The following is a 21,471-nucleotide window of genomic DNA, read 5'->3' on the forward strand; positions in this document are numbered from 1 at the left end:
CATGGTTTTTATTGCAATTTCAAATTCGTTTTGATAGCCAGGTCTTTTGTTTAGCCATAATCTACCTAGAGGAAAGAAGTCAGTTCAAGGCAAAGTTAAGTTTTTGGGGTTTTATTTTGCTAGGATATGTCCACATAACATATATATTTCAAATGAAATCTTAATAAATATATCTCTTATAAATAGCTGGCCACTGGATAATCACTCCAAAATCAGGAAACTTTTTGGCAAACTCTTGGGCCTCCTCGTCGCCCTCACTGTCCATGAACTGCTCGGAAATTCCCACTCTAACAACTGGAACATTAAAGTCGCCATCCGTTTTCTGTAAATAAATAAATTTAAATTAACTTCCAAGTAATTTAAATAAATTTTAAATATCGCCTACCTTAACTTCGATGTAGAAATCCAGAGGTGACTTATCGATTCCATACGAGAAGTAAATGTGATATGGAGGAGTTTGTGAGGTGATGTAGTCCTTCAGGAAGGACCAGTCACTGATAGTGGCATCCCCCTCGGGCTGAATAAAGATGCTGGTGTGATCCGTGCAGTTTAGTTTAAATTCCAAACGGAGTGTTTTTCCATCCGACGATACAGTCCGGTTGAGCACTTCCAAGGTGGGTTCCGCCGGAGTGTAAACTTGATTCTTTCGCGGCAACCACATGTTGACCAACATGGACTCGACCCAACGGTGATCGTATTGTGGTTGTCCACAGTACATGTACTTTTTACAATCTTCCTCCGTGCCAACCAAGCCAGTCAGGTCGACGCCAGCATCCAACAGAGGTTGGTAGCCACGACGGTCCTGGAAGTTGAAATAGTAGCCGGACTCGTCCTTGATCACAGTGCCATCGTATTCGTAGAAAATGCGACGAACTTGCTAAAAATTGAATTTAAAAAATGTTATATTTAATTGATTAATTAGTTAATATCAAGGATAAACTAACCAAGTAGGGAATTCGCTGGACATTAGTCTTGGGACGGTAGGGGAATCCAATGTCGGTGGAACTGGCCACATAAACGGAGGCAGCAGCCACGGCCAAGAGTCCAAGAAGCACCAGGCCAGATCGGCGAGAGGCATGGATTAATAAAATCTAAAAATAGAAAAGATATTGTTTGCTTTCTTCCATAAAAGCCTCTCTAATAAATTCTTACCAGAAAACCCATTGAGAATATGGCACCAAAGGCAGTCAAGGCACCAATATAATAGTCAGGATTAGTATCTCTATAAACAGAATTTTTGTAAAGAATTATCCTTGATTAATAGTTTAAAAATAAAATAAAACTTACACTCCATACCGACCCATCATTGGAATGAAAATGATAATAAATGTGAAGCAAAGATAGCTGTTGTACAGGAAAGGAGCCAACTGGAAGGTTTTCAGGACTCCAGTCCAGGACAAGCCGCGATCGTGCAAAGTGCTCAGCAGGTTGAGGGCCAAAGGAACGACGTAAAAGATGAGTGTCCAGGTAAGAATGTAAGTGGTTCGTACGCCGTAGTAGGTCAAAGCAACTATAAGAAGGGCCAGGACAATGCCATGACCATGGAGAGCAAACTGGACATGTTGGGCATAGGAGATTTTATCCTGAAAGAGGTTCAGAAAATAAGTTTTTAAAATACAAATAACAGACTAAGGTATAACTTACATAAGTTTGGAACTTGAGGTAAATATAACTGGGCAGAGCCAGACCTATGAGACTCGGACACACATACAGGCCGACCAAGAGGGAAGTGGTTGTGAAGTAGCTGAGGGAGTAACCATACTTGTCCAGACCATAGGCCATCAAAAAGGGCAAGGCTACAGCCAGGACGAAGGCAATAACCTGGAGGACTTGAACCAGAATGAACCAGCCAAAGATCTTCTCATTGGACTCTTTGGACACAGAGGCCGTTCGCAGCAAGGACACATAGACGAGGATAATGGTAGCAGCAGCCACGGCATAGTTGAGCTTTACTCCTGTCTCCTCCGAGTACTTGATTAAATACAATCCGAGGACATCGAAGAACACCATATTACCAGATTCGTTTGACTGTTTTAACGAAGAGGTTATTGGATATCATGGACCATATTATCTTTGTATTAACTTACCTCCATATTCACCATTTCAGGGGCATTCGAAAGAGCTCGAACCAAACTGAGAAGATTGTCTCCGGTGTTCTGGAGAGCACCTCGGGGTATCACATCAATACTGTCGTATTTTGTGTGGTAAACAAAGCCATTGATTACCTGGCCGACATCCAGACCTTTAAAATGAAGCATTTTAATAAAAGTAATGGCTTTAAAATCATTTTGGTATTCTTACCAATAATGTTTCCAAATTCCACAAAAATAGCAAAATCCGTATAGGAAGGAACTAAGCCAGCTTGAAAAATTTCCTCAGCCATGACAGTGGAGAAATAATGCTTGGCATTCTTCTGGTACAACTGTTAAAAAAAATACAATAACTATATTAAAAGGGAAACATTTAAAGAAAAGGAGTCGTACATCAACTAGCCAGGGATTGTTGGGTCCTGTCTGGAACACAATTTCCCGACCGCCACTGCCACCAGCATCCAGATTAATCAGAGCCCTTAAAATAAATAAGATTTGTTAATTCATAAATATTTAAAAACAAGAATAGAAAACTAATATCGGGCGAAAACTAATATACCCTGGAATATATTTTGCCAATCCTTATAAGAAGATTGATATCATGAATCGGGTACAAATGGCTACTATCCTTGGGGATGATAAAAATTTTGAAGGCCCTTAGAGTCTTTAGAAAATGTATGAAAAAATCTAAAAAAAATTTTGTTTTCAGATTTTGATGCAGATTTGTGGAGAATCGATCCACAAAACGATTAACGCTTAAGAATCGGATAAGTATTGGCCAAGATATGGCTAAGATATAGCTCTCTGTATAGCAGAGAGCCATTCTGCCCTCAAGCCTATAGCTTTAAAAATGAGAGACTGAGAAATACAGACAGAAGGACTTATGTATATCGGATTAGGAGGATATTCTTATGAAGAATATAGACACTGTATAGAATCGGTCTAATTATATGAAAACCCCAAACTTACTTGCAGTTTTTGGCCCACTTGTGATGGGCAATGAAGGCATGAGAGGCCTGCAACGAATTCTCCTCGGATCCATTGAATAAAAAGATAATAGTGTGTTGGGTGGTCTCGTTGCCGGAGGAAATCACTCGCAGGACCTCCATTGAAGAGACCAGCATGTGACCATCATCGCCAGTGGAGGGACTGGTGGGCTGAGAATCAAAGTGACTATTCACCAGGACATAGTTCTCGCTGTTGCTACCTTTGGGTGTTAGTTTCACGACGACGTTCTGGATGCCCTGGTACATGTTCACCAGATTCCACTTCACATAAGCGCCATAGGCTCTTTGCACATCAATTTCAATTTCGAAGAGATCTGTGTTTAAGTTGTCCTTGATCAGATTGATTTCCTTGAGAAGAAACGCCACTGTCTTGATCTCATTGTTGTCACTGCCCACGACCTTGGTGCCGATGGCCCCGAACTCGTACAGATTGGCGTAGGCACGTTCGGCAATGAAGCCTCCTTTGGGTGCATCCTCCAGAGTCAGGGGCTCAGGCAGGCGGTAGAAGAGGGGCTTCACCACCGACACGAAAAGCAGGGCCCAGAACAGGACAATGCCACCGGCAAAGTACCAAGGCAGCTGGAAGTATCCCTTTTGATGCTTAGCATTTTTCTTTGAGATAGAGTAGTGGACTCCCTTTTCGACGGGTTCGTCTAAAATCTAAAAAAAATAAAACAAATATTCCTTGTTACTAAGAACTACTTCTTGTTGGCTACAAAATCCTTACCAGCTTTTCCTTGTCGCCCATTTTTCTGGCAGCTTCCTGAAGTGCTTGTCCAATGGAAGCCGGGGAGGTAATGTCTTGGACAAAATTAATCAAGTGCTTTTATAAGAGAGGCCTGAAAGTCTGGAAAATTTTGAAATTATCTATATCTAAACTACTCTCATCGTAAATCATGTTTATGGGCTTTACGAGCGAAATTATGATTTAGGCGTGAACCGACCTACCCCTCCAAAGCAATTTAATCGGCACGATTACAAAAAGGGCCATAATGTTTTGGCCAAAATTTTGATATACATATTTCTAATCAATCTTTGGCGATAAGAAAAGTCTATGAATTCATGGCGTTTATCTACCAAGGAGTGTCTAAAATTATAAATTTTTATGAGCCCACACGTGTGGCACTATCGAGAACATTATTTATGGTTTTTTAATGTGAAACACACTTATGCTAATAAAGTTCATATCTTTTCGATATGATAATTATGATTGAATTGATAAAAATAAATATTGTTCTATATTTATCTTGTAACACTTATGGAACTTTGATTTTTATTTCATAATCTATATATGTGCCATAAATTTTGGTTCGACATATTCATTAGTCACTTCATCACTATCCAGGTACTTTTGAAAGCGATGGCATATCTCCAGAGGTGTATGCTTTACAGCACGAAGTAGTTGTTTTATTGTGGCAATAATTTGAATTTAATGAAGGCATATGGTCATATAAATGGGGAACTTTTAGTTTAGTAAATGAATCGCTGGTACGAGGTTGGCCACTCAATCAAGACGGCATAGTCTGGGAAGGATTTGGCAAACTCCTGGCTGATCTGGTCTCCCTTGTCGCCGATAAAGTGTCCGGACACACCCATTTGGAAAAGCGGAACATTGAAATCACCATTGCTCTTCTGTAAAATAAAGTTTCAGATCAATGTTTGTCAATATTTATAACATAGACCACTTACATAGCAATCCATAAAGAAGGACAAGGGTGTACTGTCCCTACCATGTGAGAAATAAACATGGTAGGTAGTTTGCTGGTCGATGTAGGCCAGCGGGAAAGTCCAATTGGTTATATTGACGTACTCGTAGGGCTGGATGAATATGCTTGTGTGGTCTGTGACATTTATCTTGAACTTGTAGCGAATAGTTTTCTTGTCGGACTGGACGATTTTGCTCAGCAGTTCCACCTTGGGCACTCTGGGGGGATCTATTAGCTGTTCCCGTGGGAGCCACATTCCATTCAGACGATTCTTCACCCAGCGATGATCGTACAGTGGATACCCGCACATCATGTACTTCCCACAGTCCTCTGAAATGCCAACCAGTCCGGTTAAGTTGACTGACGTGCCCTGCAAGGGAGCGGGTCCTCGACGATCCTGGAAGTTGAACAAATACCCGGAATCGTCCTTGCTAATGGAGCCATCGTATTCATAAAGAGTTCTGCGAACATGCTGGAAAATGGGACTTATTAAAAGTGGTTCTTCGGGTGTCTAGGAAGGTAATACGTACTAGGTAAGGAACTCTTTCTACGTTAGTTTTTGGGCGATATGGAAAACCCAAATGAGTGGAAGTGGCGGCATAGATACTAATACCGGTCACGGCTAAGAGGGTGACTAAGATCATACCAGGACGACGGAATACATAGACCAGGGGAATCTAAATAAACAATTGGGGTTTATCATGTTTGTAGGACTTGGAAATAGATGATTCTTACCAAGAACCCCATTGCCAGCACAGTTCCCATAGCATTAATACCTGACATAATTAGATCCGGATTGGTGGACCTAAATGGACCAATGGATACAATAGACTTAAAATAGTTTTAAGAGGTTGGTTAGTTTACCTGCCAAACCGTCCCATCATGGCTATCATAGTCTTGACAAGGGTATATTGCAAATAGGTATTGTACAAAAAGGAAACCAGTTGTCCAATTAATAGGAAACCAATCCACGCTAAGCTGCGATCATGAAGTGAGGTGATCAGATTAAGGATCAGAGGTGTGACGTAAAAAACAAGAGTCCAGGTCACCACATAGATACTCCTTAAGCCATACAAAGTCAAGCCAATACCCAAAACTGCCAGGATTAAAGCTTGAGAATGGAGAATTAACTGCAGTTGTTGCCCAAAGGAAATTTTACGCTGAAAGATACAAATTATATTATTATAACTTATTAGTTTTAAAAATAGATTCTACTTACATTACTTGGCAGCTTCAGAAAAATGTACGAGGGAAGACATAGTCCCAAAAGACTGGGGCACACGTAGAGACCAAACATGAGTTCTGATGTCGAGAAGTAGGTTATAGGTAGACCATATTTGTCAAAATAATAAGCGATAAATATGGGCAAACCCATGCCCAGAACAAAGGATACAAGTTGTACTACTAGGATCAGTGTAAACCAGCACAGAATATATCCGTTGGATACTCGGGAAACCCCCGACATTCTGCATAAAGATACGAAGATTAGGATAATGGTGGCTAGGGCCACGGAATAATTAAGGATTATGCCAGTCCCCTCTGAGTAGCTGACCATGTAGAGTCCCAGTATATCGAAGAATACCGAACGACCCGAGGCATAGGCTGCTGTATCGCGCAATTCGGTGGCATTCGACAAAGCTCGAACCAAACTAAGAACATTATCGCCCATACTCTGGACAGAATCGGCGGGAATTATCTCGTAGCCATCGTACTTGGTGTGGTAGGTGAACCCATTAATATTCTGGGCCATGTCGAGGCCAACGAGATTTCCATATTTGACCAGGATTCCAAAGTCCGTGTCTGATGGAAGGGAACCTGTTTGGAAGATCTCCTCACCCACCGTTGTGGCAAACGGGTGTAGGGCATTCTGTTTGTAGGCCTGCAACGTAATTGGCATAACAACTAATAGATTTCAAAACAATTCCAACAATTCTTACTTCCACTAGCCAAGGGTGATTGGGTCCAGTTTGAAACAGCAGCTCTCTTCCGCCACCAGCACATCCTTCAAGATTTAGAAAAACTCTGGGGAGACATGAGGTTATAATACACAACCCCGTTATAAATTTTGACTTCACTCACTTGCAGTTTTTGGCCCACTTGTGCTGGGTAATAAAGCCATGTGATGCCTGGAGAGGATTCTCCTCAGCTCCGTTTAGCAGGAAGATAATTGGATGTTGAAAGGATTGCTTAGTCGTCGACATTACTCTCAGTACTTCCAGGATAATTGAAACCATTTGACCAGCGTCTCCAGCGGACGGACTCGTTGGCTTGGAGTCGAAGTGGCTGTTGACCAGGAGGTACGTATCGCTTGTGCAGTTCTTTGGGCTGAGCTTAATGACCAGGTTCTGGACTCCCTGGTACATGTTCACCATGGTCCAGTGAATGTAGGAACCTGAGACCTGCTGATGATCGATCTCGATATCGAAATAATCATCCAGAACCTGCTCCTTGATCAAAGCCAACTCGTTAAGCAAATACTGGACCGTCTTGTTTTCATTGTTGAAGCTACCAACTACTTTGGGACCGATCTTGACCAGGTTATACAGATTGTCCATGGCTCTTTGGGCGATGAATTCACCCTTGGTGGAGTCCTCCATACTCCTAGGATTGGGAACTCGATGGAAAAATGGGATTACCACGGCCAGAAACAGAAGCAGCCAGAAGAGAAGAAAGCCAATGCCGAAATACCAAGGACTCTTACGTCCCTGCTTCCTTATGCTTTTGGAGGAGGCACTTTCATCGCCACTTGAAAACTCATCTAACAACTGGAAATTAATAGTTTTCATTTATTTAGAAATTCTTAATATTTTGATATTCGAATAGTATTAGTACTTTTTCCTTGTCACCCATTTCGAAATCACTGCACGCGCTAGTTCTAGACTCCGACTAAATGGTTAGTATTAATTGGTCACTTCTTTTATAGTCGAAAAAACCTCGGAATTTGATTTCTTATCTGTTTATGGCACATCTATAAACGGTCCAATAAAGTTTTTTGATTTGCTGATTATATAACCGAACAGGTACAAACGAAAAAAGTATGGAGTAGTGTCTCAACGAAGAATTGGTGATGTTTTTTCTTCTTAAAAAGTAAATGAACGGAAATTCTTTGGCTTAAAAAATAAATTGTTGATATGAAGTGGGCCAGTCGATTATCGCGGCAAAGTCGGGGAAGGAATTGCCAAAATCCTGGCTGATCTTGTCTCCTTTATCGCCAATAAAGTGTCCTGATACACCCATTTCGAACAGGGGCTCCTCAATGTCCTTATTGCTTATCTGTTAATGGAAGGATGTTAGTTATTCGTTGCTTAAATATATTAATAATGTATAAACTCACGGCGAAATCAATAAAAAAGGAAAGAGGAGTATTGTCGTTGCCGTATGAGAAGTATATATGATACGGAGATTGGTGCTCGATGTACTTCAACGGAAATGTCCAATTTTTTACATTTACGTTTTCGTACGGTTGGATAAAAATACTTGTGTGATCTGTGACATTTATCTTGAAATTGTACCGAATGGTTTTATTGTCTGCTTGGACGAATTTGCTAAGAAGCTCCACCTCGGGCACCCTGGGAGGCTCGATGGGCTTCTCCCGGGGCAGCCACATTAGATCCATGCGGCTATTCACCCAGTGGTGATCGAACAGTGGATACCCGCACATCATGTACTTTTCGCAGTCCGCTGAAATGCCAACCAGCCCGGTTAAGTTCACAGTGTTTTCCAAGGGAGTGGGTCCGTGACGATCCTGGAAGTTGAACAAATACCCGGAATCGTCCTTGCTAATTGTGCCGTTGTAGTTAAAAAAGGTTCGTCGTATATGCTGAGAACAAAAAGTTTCATAAATGCTTGTTTAAGGATCATATCCATTAAGGTACACACCAGGTAAGGCACTCGTTCCACGTTTGTTGTTGGACGATACGGAAAACCAAAAGGTGTGCGGGCCAAAATGACGGTAATGAGGAAAATCACCAGAAAATAAACTATAACTGCGAAGGGACGACGGAACATATTGACCAATGGAATCTAAACAGTAAAAGAATTTCAAATTTAATCAACATGCTAAAATTTGGCACGGGAATTCCTACCACGAAGCCCATTGCCAGGATAGTTCCCATTGCATTGATAACTGCTATATAATAATCAGGATTGTAGCTTCTGAAATGAGATGCCACTTTTATTGCCAATATTTTCTTATAATTTCGTAACTTACCTGCCCAGTAGTCCCATCATAGGAGTTACTACCTTTAGCAGAGTGTATTGCAAATAGGTCACATAGAAAAATGAAAAACTGTGAAAGAGCAACAGGGCTCCCGACCAGGAGTATTGGACATCTGGGATGATCAAATTGATGATCAGTTGAAGATCAAAAAGGATAAGAGTCCAGATGATCACATAAGTACTCCTATATCCCGCGCAGGTGAAATAAATGGCCAGGATCGCCAGAATAAGCGCTTGGTTCAGTACAAAAAGATGCAATACTCGAGCATAGGAAACCGGTTGCTGCTGCAATAATACAAATATATATATTTAATAAATTAAAAGGATGGAAAATTAAAAATTACTTACACCCCGCCACATCGGCATATAGAGAATTGAGGGTAAACAAAGTCCAATAAGACTGGGACACACGTATAAACCGAACATAAGCGACGGGGAACTGAAATAAGTTAAGCTTCGACCACAATTATCAAAAACTTTTGCCACCCATATGGGCAGTATCCACCCAAGATAGAAGGCGAAAATCTGTAGAATTAAAACTGGGATGGAGTATCCAATTACGGTACTTGTGGATACATTAGACACGCGCGATATTTTGAATAGGTACAACACAATAAGGAATATGGTAGCTAAGGCCACGGTCCAGTTTACAAGCGAATAATTGGAGTACTCGACAACGGCCAGACCCAGGAAGTCGAAGAACACAGGGGATCCACCGGCATGCCCCTGTCAAGTAAAGATTAAAATCAAATTCTCAACAAAGGTTGGACTTACGGTTCCTACCTCAATGTCCTGCAGCTCTTTGGAATTGGAAAGGGCGCGTACCAAGCTAAGAACATTATCCCCAATGCTTTGGACCGAATCAGATGGAATAATGTTATAGTTGTCCAACCTGGTTTGGTAGGCGAAACTGTTGATGCTCTGGGCCAAATTCAGACCTAAAAATTACACTTTTTAAAAGGAATATTCAAAGAGGTATGAATTAATAGTAAAATACCTGACATATTTCCATATTTAGTCAGAATACTATAGTCTGTATCCGGTGAATAAACTTTTAAAATATCCTCAGCCAAGTTTGTGGCAAACGGATGTTTCACATTATGTTTGTAATACTAAAAAAAAGTATTATTGCTTTTGATTTAAAAATGATATTTAATGCTCACCTCCACCAGCCAGGATTGATCGGGACTACTTTGAAAAAGAAGGTCGCGTCCTCCGCCACCATAGCCGTCTAGATTGAGAAAAGCTCTGGCAAGGAAGAAGATTGTCATATGAATATGAAGATATGTATTTTCGAATCTTTTCTGTGCCTTACTTGCAATTTTTGGCCCATTTGTGCTGGGTAACAAAACCGTGGGAACCCTGCATGGGATTTTCCTCGGCTCCGTTTAGTAGGAAAACAATTGGATTCTGAAATATTTCTCGTGTGGTGGACATTACTCTCAATACTTCCAGGATAGTGGCAATCATTTGTCCTCCACCTCCAGCGGAAGGACTCGTCGGCTTGGAGTCAAAGTGGCTGTTGACCAGGAGATATGCATCGCTGGTGCAATTCTTTGGGCTGAGCTTAACGACCAGGTTCTGGACACCCTGGTACATGTTCACCATGGTCCAGTGAATGTACGAACCTGAGACCTGCTGATGATCGATCTCGATATCGAAATAATCATCCAGAACCTGCTCCTTGATCAAAGCCAACTCGTTAAGCAAATACTGGACCGTCTTGTTTTCATTGTTGAAGCTGCCAACTACTTTGGGACCGATATTGGTCAGGTTATATAGATTTTCCATAGCCCTTTGGGCGATAAAGACTCCCTTGGAGGACTCATCCTTGGTCTTGGCATTGGGCAGACTGTTGAACAACGGCACCACTATCGCTTGAAATAGGAGTAGCCAGAAAATAAGGAAGATGCTACTTATATACCATTGACTTCTCGAATTATCCACTCGATGACTCTAAAATTAAACATAAATATTTATTTTTGTATTTTAATTCAAGTTGTTTGGTAACACTTCTTTTACGTAACGATTCTTTTGAAAAATGGACTTCCCCGTAAATGGATGTGTATGTACATATGTATGTATGTGTGGATGTGTATGTATGTAATACATACATATGTACATATGTATTTACTTACAGGCATTTTTGTTTGTTTGAAGACAAGTCTTTAGTCTCAAAAATTCCTGGAAAAGAAAATGTTTATATAATTTCTAATATTTATATTGTATGTAAATTATAAAATTGTTAGCACAAAACAAATAATTTATTGTGAAGTTTTGTATATTTTTATATGTATATAAATAAAATTGTTCAAGGCACATGCGATTCTCCGATTCTAGCCGATCAAAAAAAATGTGTTAGTGTTAGTTTGTTAAAGGGAAATTCACACATAATTTAGTGACTAAATTAAGTCTCTTTTCAAATTACTTTTAATTTACAGGCTCTTATCGATACATCCGATCTAGTACTTGATATCATTAAACTTGTATTGACAAATAAGCGATCATGCCGAAAGTGGTGTGACCAAAATGCTTTAATCAAGTTTTACCGTATACTAAATTAATACCAAAATGGGCGCGAAATTTAAATCACTATAACCTTCATTTATGTTTAAATATATCTTATTTAAGTTATAGTTTATAATAAAATTATACAATTTTTATACTGCGTGCTAAAAATCTTTATTTGATTATTTACAAAGATCTGTTATTTACAAAGAGCCATAAAGGCTGTTATTTATTGTGGCTACGATGAAAGAATCAAGGCTAACAATTGTAATAAGTTCTTAATAACTATAAACTTGGTAAGAGGTTGGCCAATCTACTGGAGCGGCATAGGATGGCAGGGAATCTATAAACTTTTGACTTGTCTTATCGACAGGCTTGCCAATAAAATGTACGGCTAGACCAATCTGAAAAATGGGAATGTTGAAGTCCCCAGTGGATTTCTGAAAGAAAAACGAAAAAAATAATATAAGGAATATTTAGGAATTAACAATACTTACCGAAAACTCTATGAAGAAGGTCAGCGGTGATTTGTCCTTGCCGTATGTAAAGTATATATGATATGTGGTTTGCGTGCCGATGTAGGCGGGGTGGAAGGACCAGTTGGAGATCTTCACGTCAGTTTCGGGTTTTATAAACAGACTGCAGTGATCCGTGCAATTGGCCCGGAATTCGAAGCGCACCGTAACATTGTTCTCCAGGATAGTCCTGTTCAGTAGCTCCAGTTTGACTTCGTAAGGAACCACGACTGGCTCCGATCGGGGCAGATATAGTGCGTTGCGACGGTTCTTGACCCAACGATGATCGTACATGGGATAGCCGCACATCAAATACTTGTCACAATCGGAAGCGACACTGACCAGTCCCGTCAGATTTACCTCGGAGTCCTTCAGGGGGTTGGGTCCGCGACGATCCTGTAAATTGAATAAGTAACCGGAATCGTCCTTGCTCACTGAGCCATCGTACTCGTAGAAGGTTCTACGGACATGCTAAAATATAAGAATTAGTTAAATATGATTTAAAATATGAAATTTAAAAGAAATACCCACCAGAAAAGGTACTCGTTGTACATTGGTTTTGGGACGATATGGAAAACCGATCTGTGTGGAGGTAGCCATAAAAATGGTGACTCCACTCAGTCCCAAAAAAGCTATTAAAATAAGGCTAGGTCTGCGGAACATATTTATCAAAGGAATCTTTTAAGAAGAGATCCAGTTATTATTTAAAAAGTTCAGGGAATATTAATTGTACTCACCAAGAAACCCAAGGCCAGAATTGTGCCCAAAGAGTTCAAAGCAGAGATAATCAAATCGGGATTAATTGACCTAAATAAAATTATTTTAAGGTTGGAGGGTTTCCGAAGTGCTATGATCTATTAACTCACCTGCCGAAACGACCCATCATGGGTGTGAGAATCACAAGAAAACAGAAAATCAAATAGCTATTGTAGGCGAAAGGAATAATTTGGAAAATCTTGTGTAATCCAGACCAAGAGAACCCGCGATCGTGGAGAGTGGTTAGTAGATTAAGGATCAAAGGAATTGCATAGAAGATGAGGGTCCAGGTCACCACATAGGTGCTTCTCAGACCACAAAAGCTCATAGCAAATGTCAGGAGGGCCAGAACTGCAGCATGTCCATGAAGCACCAATAGCAATTGTTGGGCAAAGGAAAGTTTGTCCTGTTTCGTAAAATATTGATCATCAATAAATTATAATTGAAGAAATCATAAGACAACTTATTATAGACTCACTGTCTTCTGGAGTTGGAGATAGATGTAGGAGGGCAAGCTCAATCCCAGGAGACTGGGACAAACGTAAAGGCCAATCATCAATGCCGGAGTGCTAAAGTAAGTCATCGAAAGTCCATATTTGTCCAAGACATAAGCTACCACCAGAGGTAAACCAAAACCCAGGATGAAGGCTACGATTTGGAGTGCCAGGATTAGGGTAAACCATTTCAATACATAACCCGTGGGCACGAATGACACGGATGCAGTACGCCAAATGGATGCAAAAATAAGAATTAGTGTTCCTACGGCTACGCAATAGTTGAGGATAATGCCCGTGCTCTCATTATAGTTGATGAAATAAAGTCCCAGAAAATCAAAAAACACAGCATGACCCGAGCCATGGGCCTAGTTATAAACAAATCATAGTTTTAAGATGTATAATGGTATAAATATTCATAGAAATTACTTACCGAAAGGTCGTCCAACTCAGTGGCATTAACGAGGGCTCTAACCAGGGCCAGTACATTGTCACCTGTATTTTGGGTAGAGCCTCGAGGTATATTTGAAAAACGATCATATTTGGTATGGTAGGTATATCCATTGATGCACTGAGCAATATCCAGACCTGTAAATAGGGGTTATTTAACGTTTTACTACTTTAAAGATTAGGTTTCTAGTTACCAATTAGATTTCCGTACTTAACAAATATATGAAAGTCGGTATCGGATGGCAGGATACCTGTTTGGAAGATTTCTTCCGCCATGGTGGTGGCAAAATAATGTTTAGCATTTTTCTTATAGTACTGAAAGTATTTATTAGTTATAAAAAATCAAAATATTTAAAAGGGTAAGTCTTACCTTTATTAGCCAGGGGTGATTGGGACCAGTTTGAAAGACAATCTCTCGACCGCCACCACCAGAGGAATCCAAATTAATTAACAATCTAAAAAGAAAATCCATAAAATTAGGACATCAATGATTCTATTTATTATATTCATAATAAAACATACTTGCAGTCCTTGGCCCACGGGTGTTCGGTTATGAATCCATGCGAGGCCTCCAGGGGATTCTCTTCGGCGCCGTTTAAAAGAAATATGATTGGATGCCTGAATGTCTGTTCGGTTGTGGACATCACCCGTAGGATCTCTAGGATGACCGCAACCATTTGTCCATCGTCCCCAGCAGATGGGCTGGTTGGCTTCGAATCAAAGTGGGCGTTGATCAGGATGGTAGAATTACTTGTAGAGTTCTTCGGGGTCAACCGGACGGCTATATTCTGCACGCCTTGGTACATATTAATCATCGTCCTATGGATGTAGGAACCAGAAACCTCTTGTAGGTCGACTTCAACTTCAAAGTAGTCGTCCAGGGCGATTGCCTGAATCCCTTCCACCACACTCAGGAGGTAATTAACCGTTTGGTTCTCATTGGCATCACTTCCAACTACTTTGGGGCCAATCTTGTCCAGATTCCAGAGATCTTTCTGGGCTCGCTCGGCAATGAAGACGCCTTTGTAGGCATCCTCGATGGTCAAACCGTTCGGAAGACGGTAGAAGAGTGGCACCACAACGGCAAAGAACAGAAGAACCCAGAAGAGAAGGAAGCCACTGGCCAAATACCAAGGTCCCCTCCATTTTTGTTCGGCATATTTGGAATATTTAGAGGACCCCGATCGATTTCTACCTTCATCCGCTTCATCGGCAATCTGTCAAAGAATAAATATTTGTTTTTATAATTTATTCATTTATGAAAGTGGACTTTACTTCTAATGTTCTGCTATCAAACTTTAAGAAAACAAACAGATTCTGGAAGAATTTACCCTGTTATGCTGCCATTACCATAAAATTTGATAAGAATAATATTTTTTTTTCTAATTTTAGGCTGATATCTATCCAAATGATTAAAAACACGCGTGCGATTCCTTTTTCATTTTTCCAAAAAAAAGCAAATAATAATGGGCTATGCCAGATTCATATACCGGACCCACCACAACCCAATAAATGTTAATTAAAAAAGAGAAATGGGGTTGCTTGTCGATAAGCATTTAAGTAAACATTTTTTTGATTCTAAGCACTTGATTTATGGTATTTTCTCAACAGTTTTTAATTGAAAATGCGGGTTTCAAGTGTAACTCAAACTGATTTAATAGACAGTGTGTCGACTTTTGTCTCGTGGTAGCACTTTATTGACTTTTTACGACTAAAATCACCTTATTTCGGCAAGAATCGAAGCGGTTTCGCAGGCCCTGCCACATTTTCTTTAGAGGCAAACCACTCAACTGAGAAGAAATCTCCCGGAGACGCATCATTTTAAGCATTTACTTATCAGATTATTTTTGTCTAAAAAATTAGTATTCTCACGGTCGTAGTGTTCTCCGAGAAATTGTATTATTTTGTAGTTCTCTATCTCTAAAAAACACCGACTTCCTAGCCGTCTAATCTCGCAATAAATGTGAGATTCAGTTTTGGGTGGATTTCTTTTTTATGAAAATTCTTTCGTTACGCACCTTTGTGTTTACACTTTGCCAACGTTTTGTTTACCAAACTATTAATTCAGTCAGGAAATAAATAACCATGTCAGGGCTTTCATTTATAATTACAGTGTATTCGTAAGGTAGTTTAATAAAATATGAATTTTTTATGCCAGATTCTATACAGTTAAACATTAACGCCTAATGACTACAATTAGTAAATCGGATATAATATCAATGGGGGATTGTGACCTTAGAAGTACCAGGTCTCATAGGACCCGACCCAGCCCTGAATGTAGGCGTATGAGGGAAACCGACTGATGTAGCTGCTGAGCTTCTCGATGGCAGTGATGTCCTGGGTGACCCAGTGACCCCCAATACCAATTTCTAGGGTGGGTGTGTCAAACGTCGATGTGGTCTTCTGCAAACAGTGCAAGGCTTATTAATTATTCAGATTGATGTATTATATCAGAGACAAACCTCTACATCGATGGTAAACTCCAGGGGACTGTCATCGAGTCCGTAGGAAAAGTAAACCATGAATGGCGGTTCCTCATTCTCACGTAGGAGTGTGTCATTGAAGGACCAATTCAGTATTTTGGCATCGTTCTTTACATTGACGAAAATTCCCATATGCGAGGGTCCTTCCAGGGTGAAATTGAATCGCCTCTGGCCAGCACTCTCCAGCTCAATGCTGTCCTGCAGCACAAGCTTCGGATATTCGGTGGGTATTTCCGGTTGCTCCGATGTCTCCACCCACAGGCTATATTCTCGAGCCTTGTTCCATCGATGATTGTACAGCGGCATGCCACAAAACATTTCCTCGTGGCAAAAGTCACTGACTTTATGACTTTCACCAATAGCTTCAATTTGATCTACAAAGAGGTGGATTAAAGTAAAAAACTAACTAGATTGATGAAATACTTACCATGTGCTATGTCGAAACGTCTATCCTGGGGATATATGTACAAGCCGGACTCATCTATGCGAGTGCTTCCATCGGCATTATGCAAACGACGGTGGGCATGCTTTAAGTTCAATGAATATTAGTTTATCATGAAACTAATAATAGTTTTTACATAATACTTACAATCATAGAGTACCGCTGCGGTGATGTCTTTTCTTTGTAAGGAAACCCGGCATCTGTGACAGCAATGATGATGAACAAAATAGTAATTCCCAGAAAGCAAAGTACTATGGTTCTTGTCTTGCGGAAAAACATAATCAATGGAGCCTGGAAAAATAATAATTCAGTTTTTTTATATATGTACAAAAGAATAGTCCTCCACTTACAATGAAACCCGCAAACATTAGAGAAAAAAGCCAAACCATGGCTGCTACTACTAAATCAGGATTTGTGGAAGATCCTGATCGTCCTTGCATTGGCATTAAAGTAATCAGAGCTGTTGTACACAGATATGTGAAGAAAATAAAGGGCAGGATCTGGCACACCATGACAGCAATGGCAAACAGATAAGCTAAAGGATAAAAATATTAATTAATATTGTATATTATAAAAAGGATAAAATTTTAAATGCTTACCCTTTCGATGCCATTTGGTTACCAGATTCACAATCAGAGCTACAATATCGAAAACTAAGCAGATCATAATGAGAAAAGCCGATCGAATACCCATTCCGGTTAAGATCAACATGATCAAAATCAGACAAATGCAATGTGAGTGCATGAACAATTGGATGCGGAAACCCAGGCCCAAAGGATCTCGCTTGGTCCTCTCCAGGTACAAGGCAGGCAAAATACTCAGTCCGAAGATAATCGGTGCCAGGTACAGACCGTAGATAGTCCAGGAAGAAGTGAACCAGGTCATGGATCGATTGACGCCGTCCATGAAAACAGCCACCAGCAGGGCCAGTCCCACGGCCAGGAACAGGGAAACAAACTGGATGCCCAAGGTGATAGAGAACCTCAGCAGGACACCCTTCCAGCTGCAACCGGATCGGAGGCACATGAAATAGACGGAGATTCCAATTCCCAGGAGAGCCAGCACAGCCACAACCACGTTTATGATGATACTAGTGGTTTCGGTGTAAAAGATCATGAACCAGCCAAGGAAATCGTAGAAGATGTTGTGTCCTTCAGCATGGGCCTGAAAAAGGATAAACATATTCAAACCAGTCGAAAGATTAAGGTAGTTCCCAACTTACCTCAGTATCATCCAACTCAGGGGCATTGGCGAGAGCGCGAGCCAGGGATAGAACATTATCACCTGTGTGTTGAAAGGAAGCCCTCGGAAAGGCATTTATCCGGTCATACTTGGTGTGATAAACGTAGCCATTGAAGATGTAGGCCATGTCCAGACCGGGAACGCCCCCAAAATCGCGAAAGATGCGGAAATCTGTGTCTGATGGAATATAACCACCCTGGAAGAGCTCCTCGGCCAGGGTATTGGCAAAGGGATGCGGGACATTCCGATAGTAATTCATAAGCCAGGGATGATTAGGTCCGGATTGAAAGAGGATTTCCCGACCTCCACTGCCTGCTGAGTCGAGGTTGATGAGAGCTCTGTTGGTAAGTTAATTAATTAATACATAAATATTTAAAATTAAACTGACTACTTACTTGCAGTTTTTTGCCCATTTTTGCTGAGTGATGAAGGCGTGGGATGCCTGCAAAGGATTCTCCTCGGCGCCGTTGAAGAGAAATACTATGGGATGGGCCAGTGGATCACCTGTCTTGGCTATTACCCGCATCACCTCCAGCATGGTCACCACCATGGAACCATCGTCACCTGCTCCCGGACTGCCGGGCACTGAATCGTAGTGACTGTTGATCAGCAGGTAGTTCTCGTTGGTGGAGTTTCTCTCCGATAGCTTCACGACCACATTCTGAATACCCTGATACATGTTCACCATCTCCCAGTGCATGTAGGCACCGCTGGCCTGCTGGACATCCACTTCGATCTCATACCGATCGCTCATCTCGGCCTCCACCTTGGCCACCTCGGCGCGGAGGAACTCCACGGTGGTCTCCTCGTTGGCTATGCTGCCCACCACTCGGGGTCCGATGCGGGTCAGCTCGATGAGGGTCTCCTCCGCTCGCTGGGCGATGAAGGATGTGGGATTACTGGCCTCATCGCTCCGCAAAAGAGGCGTGGGCATGTTGTTGGTCTGGGTGTTCACCACGGAGAGGTACAAGACCAGCCAGAAGGCGAAGAAGGCGGGAGCATAGTACCATTGCAGCTTCTTCGGAACCTCAAAGTCCACATCCAGGTGATATTTCGAATTAAACTGTTGAAAAATGAGTTGAGTATCTTTTATATTCTTTTGGGGAAGTACTCCTTAATACTATTGAAATTATACACTGACTCTTTGATCAAAAAACAATATCTAATCGCTGGCTGGCAGCGGCCTGTCTACGGGAATAGAAACCCAAAGCCAGTATATCACATATTTGGGATAATTTATAGGCTGAAAGAATCCACGGTCTAGACCACCTGAATCCAAAGTTTCTACTGCCAAAAATCAGCAGAAAATATTAGTACAACCTTTTTTTTGTTAATAACGTTATGGTTTTATAATCAAACTTAATCGGTAAGCGATTAGTTGCAATTTCACAGGCCATGTTCGTGGTTTCCGAAACTTTTCTTTTTGATTTTTAGAGCAAACAGTCTTCGACATTGAAATCGTGCGGCGTCGCGTGTTCACTTCATGATTCACGGGGCGTGTGGGATGGGTGGGCCAGGCCAGTCAGGCTTTTGGTTAAAGTGAGATTATCAAGGACCATAAAACGGCAGAAGTTGCTGGCCCGTAAACCGATAACGCCCCTAATAAATAAGTAATAGTACGTTTTATCGCTTGGACATGCTAAGAAATTCGCAATTTTCGCCAAATCGACGGCGTCTTTGAAGTATGTCCATTCTTTTAAGTTAACTTAATCGATTTCCTATCTATATGAGGTGTTTATTTTATTTCTAAATTTGTAATACTGCTGACTCGTAATGATTGTAGATTCTAGATTGGTCAGAGGTCACATTTCTTTACACTTGATCTCAATTAAGTTTTATAAACTCCTTGATTTAAGATTAAAAAATGGACATTCTTGAAATCGTTTTCGATAAGATTGCTCTCGAAATAGATTTCAAGGAGCTAACAAATTTTAGCTTGGGGGTCTACAGATTAACAGCCCATTATTAAAATTTTATTGCTGTTGCGGAAATTAATCTTAAGACTTTTTGGGTGATTTGTTATAACATTCTTGGTTCTTTTTATCAAAGCTCACAATTTGATCAAAAAAATTAACACAAATACGTACAGTCATTGTGATTAAGGACTTTTTTCACTGGTATCCAATTATAACTGATATCCTTTTGAAGGATATTCCTTTAAATCGTTGCCAGACCGATCTGGTTTCTGTATTCCCTCGTTATCCCACAACCAGGGACCACCACCTTCCACTTCCAAGTGAGGATTGATTTGCTCCGGTTCCCTAAAGATATATGAGGCCCAGGGCCATAAGAACTATGGAGAATTCTCGGGGTAGGGGTACTATTATTGACGGTATCGGTGACTCTCCAATATCGTAGCAGTTAGATGATAAACAATCAATATTTTGTAGAATTTCGGGTTGAAATCGGTTGCGGATTTGTCGGCTGCCACCTGATTTTTATCTTTATGACGGAGAATATGTCCAGTTGTATCGTAAACGGGTGGTAGAACTTGTGCCCGATATCGTTAGCAATTTATTGGGATATATAGACATATATTCTGTGAGTGGTTGGGTAAGGGAATATTCCGTAATCCCGAGATGTGTCTCTTTGCCAGCTTCGCATCCGACTGACGGGCCTCGGATGCCAGCTCCCGGGGCACACCCCATCATGGCACTTGTTTCGCCCATTTCAGACTGTTTTTTTTTACAGAGTTTACTAATTAATTTGTGCCCGGCTGTTGTACGATTGTTGCTGATTTCATTCCATTTTCGTTTATATGTCATTTTAGCTTTGTCTGGCACATGGTAGTACTAGTACTACCTACTGCCTCCCGTTCGCTCGCATTGTCGCGAATCCTCGTCGGGGTTTTGGGTTCCGCTGATTTCGCTTGATTAACAGATTGTTTACGTATTTGAATTGCTTTCGCATGTATTTCAGATTCACCTGTCTATTGAATTGCCGTTTTGTTGGTAGCCTCTACTTTTTTTCTCTTATTTTTTGTTGTTGTTCTGCCTGAGCGGATCCAATAGCTGGGAAACTGGCGGGCGGCGGCTATCAAATTATGTCAATCGTTTTTGCGCTCGAGTGAACCAAGCCATGAAGCTACCTATCTGCCAGTTTCAGGTGTATCTGAAACACCTAAGAATTTCACAGAGCAACTATAGTCATCCCGAAGATAATAATAGGTTTAAAGGTAAAAGTTCTGAAGTCTTTAGCTCTCATCTTCACCAACCTATGCATAGGTATATCCCCACTTAATAATAAAACAATAAACAATATCCAACAAATACCTGAAACTTCTACCAACAAACTCGTGTCCAAGGCAATTAGGAGCTTGTAATTAGTCAATTACCCGCTGTCTTTGCTAAAAGTTAGAACAATAAAAGTTTAATAAATTTTCTGGAATATATTGCCGTTGTTGTTAAGCCAGTTATCAGTATGGTTAGTTACCTGTAATTCCTAATTGCTTAGATTACATTTTCAAAGCGATATTAGAGCCGGTAAAAAAGTTGATTCGCTTTGAACATGATATAGTACACATACCCAATAAGATTTAAAGAAAAGATAGAAATTTTCCC

General features: G+C 40.8%; 5 protein-coding genes across 6 annotated transcripts; all 5 read right to left on the bottom strand.

Moving 5' to 3' along the window:
• Positions 1–97: 97 nt before the first annotated feature.
• LOC6495188 (endoplasmic reticulum metallopeptidase 1) lies at positions 98–4,248 on the bottom strand. Its single transcript, XM_001958856.4, has 11 exons — positions 3,825–4,248; positions 3,060–3,757; positions 2,484–2,568; positions 2,302–2,422; positions 2,088–2,242; positions 1,645–2,028; positions 1,288–1,583; positions 1,153–1,222; positions 945–1,091; positions 386–877; positions 98–322 (listed from the first exon to the last, which is right to left on the bottom strand). Exons 1-11 carry the CDS (start codon positions 3,843–3,845, stop codon positions 161–163), a joined length of 2,631 nt encoding a protein of 876 aa, XP_001958892.1. The 5' UTR covers positions 3,846–4,248; the 3' UTR covers positions 98–160.
• Positions 4,249–4,378: 130 nt separating this feature from the next.
• On the bottom strand, positions 4,379–7,751 carry LOC6495187 (endoplasmic reticulum metallopeptidase 1). The gene is made up of 9 exons (XM_001958857.4): positions 7,636–7,751; positions 6,883–7,568; positions 6,741–6,825; positions 6,023–6,682; positions 5,668–5,963; positions 5,539–5,608; positions 5,334–5,480; positions 4,787–5,275; positions 4,379–4,729 (listed from the first exon to the last, which is right to left on the bottom strand). Exons 1-9 carry the CDS (start codon positions 7,651–7,653, stop codon positions 4,568–4,570), a joined length of 2,613 nt encoding a protein of 870 aa, XP_001958893.1. The 5' UTR covers positions 7,654–7,751; the 3' UTR covers positions 4,379–4,567.
• On the bottom strand, positions 7,570–11,544 carry LOC6495186 (endoplasmic reticulum metallopeptidase 1). Of its 2 annotated transcripts, none has more exons than XM_001958858.4 (12): positions 11,450–11,544; positions 11,160–11,205; positions 10,337–10,977; positions 10,185–10,269; positions 10,019–10,133; positions 9,805–9,959; positions 9,370–9,747; positions 9,014–9,306; positions 8,889–8,958; positions 8,683–8,826; positions 8,138–8,623; positions 7,570–8,076 (listed from the first exon to the last, which is right to left on the bottom strand). In XM_001958858.4, exons 2-12 carry the CDS (start codon positions 11,163–11,165, stop codon positions 7,915–7,917), a joined length of 2,535 nt encoding a protein of 844 aa, XP_001958894.2. In that variant the 5' UTR covers positions 11,166–11,205; positions 11,450–11,544; the 3' UTR covers positions 7,570–7,914. The 2 variants fall into 2 exon arrangements, with proteins under 2 accessions (XP_001958894.2, XP_032306195.1); XM_032450304.2 differs by having other exon boundaries at positions 11,461–11,506.
• Positions 11,545–11,684: 140 nt separating this feature from the next.
• On the bottom strand, positions 11,685–15,603 carry LOC6495185 (endoplasmic reticulum metallopeptidase 1). Its single transcript, XM_001958859.4, has 11 exons — positions 15,466–15,603; positions 14,267–14,961; positions 14,115–14,199; positions 13,939–14,059; positions 13,728–13,882; positions 13,279–13,662; positions 12,911–13,206; positions 12,782–12,851; positions 12,576–12,722; positions 12,027–12,515; positions 11,685–11,969 (listed from the first exon to the last, which is right to left on the bottom strand). The coding sequence occupies exons 1-11, from the start codon at positions 15,571–15,573 to the stop codon at positions 11,808–11,810; spliced, it is 2,712 nt and encodes a 903-aa protein (XP_001958895.2). The 5' UTR covers positions 15,574–15,603; the 3' UTR covers positions 11,685–11,807.
• Positions 15,604–15,839: 236 nt separating this feature from the next.
• On the bottom strand, positions 15,840–20,540 carry LOC6495184 (endoplasmic reticulum metallopeptidase 1). The gene is made up of 9 exons (XM_001958860.4): positions 19,999–20,540; positions 18,307–18,974; positions 17,892–18,249; positions 17,269–17,833; positions 17,020–17,204; positions 16,817–16,960; positions 16,655–16,754; positions 16,207–16,601; positions 15,840–16,147 (listed from the first exon to the last, which is right to left on the bottom strand). The coding sequence occupies exons 1-9, from the start codon at positions 20,002–20,004 to the stop codon at positions 15,980–15,982; spliced, it is 2,589 nt and encodes an 862-aa protein (XP_001958896.1). The 5' UTR covers positions 20,005–20,540; the 3' UTR covers positions 15,840–15,979.
• Between the last annotated feature and the right edge of the window lie 931 nt (positions 20,541–21,471).

Source organism: Drosophila ananassae, chromosome 3L (assembly GCF_017639315.1).
Source record: "Drosophila ananassae strain 14024-0371.13 chromosome 3L, ASM1763931v2, whole genome shotgun sequence".
Classification (NCBI taxonomy): Eukaryota; Metazoa; Arthropoda; class Insecta; order Diptera; family Drosophilidae; genus Drosophila; species Drosophila ananassae.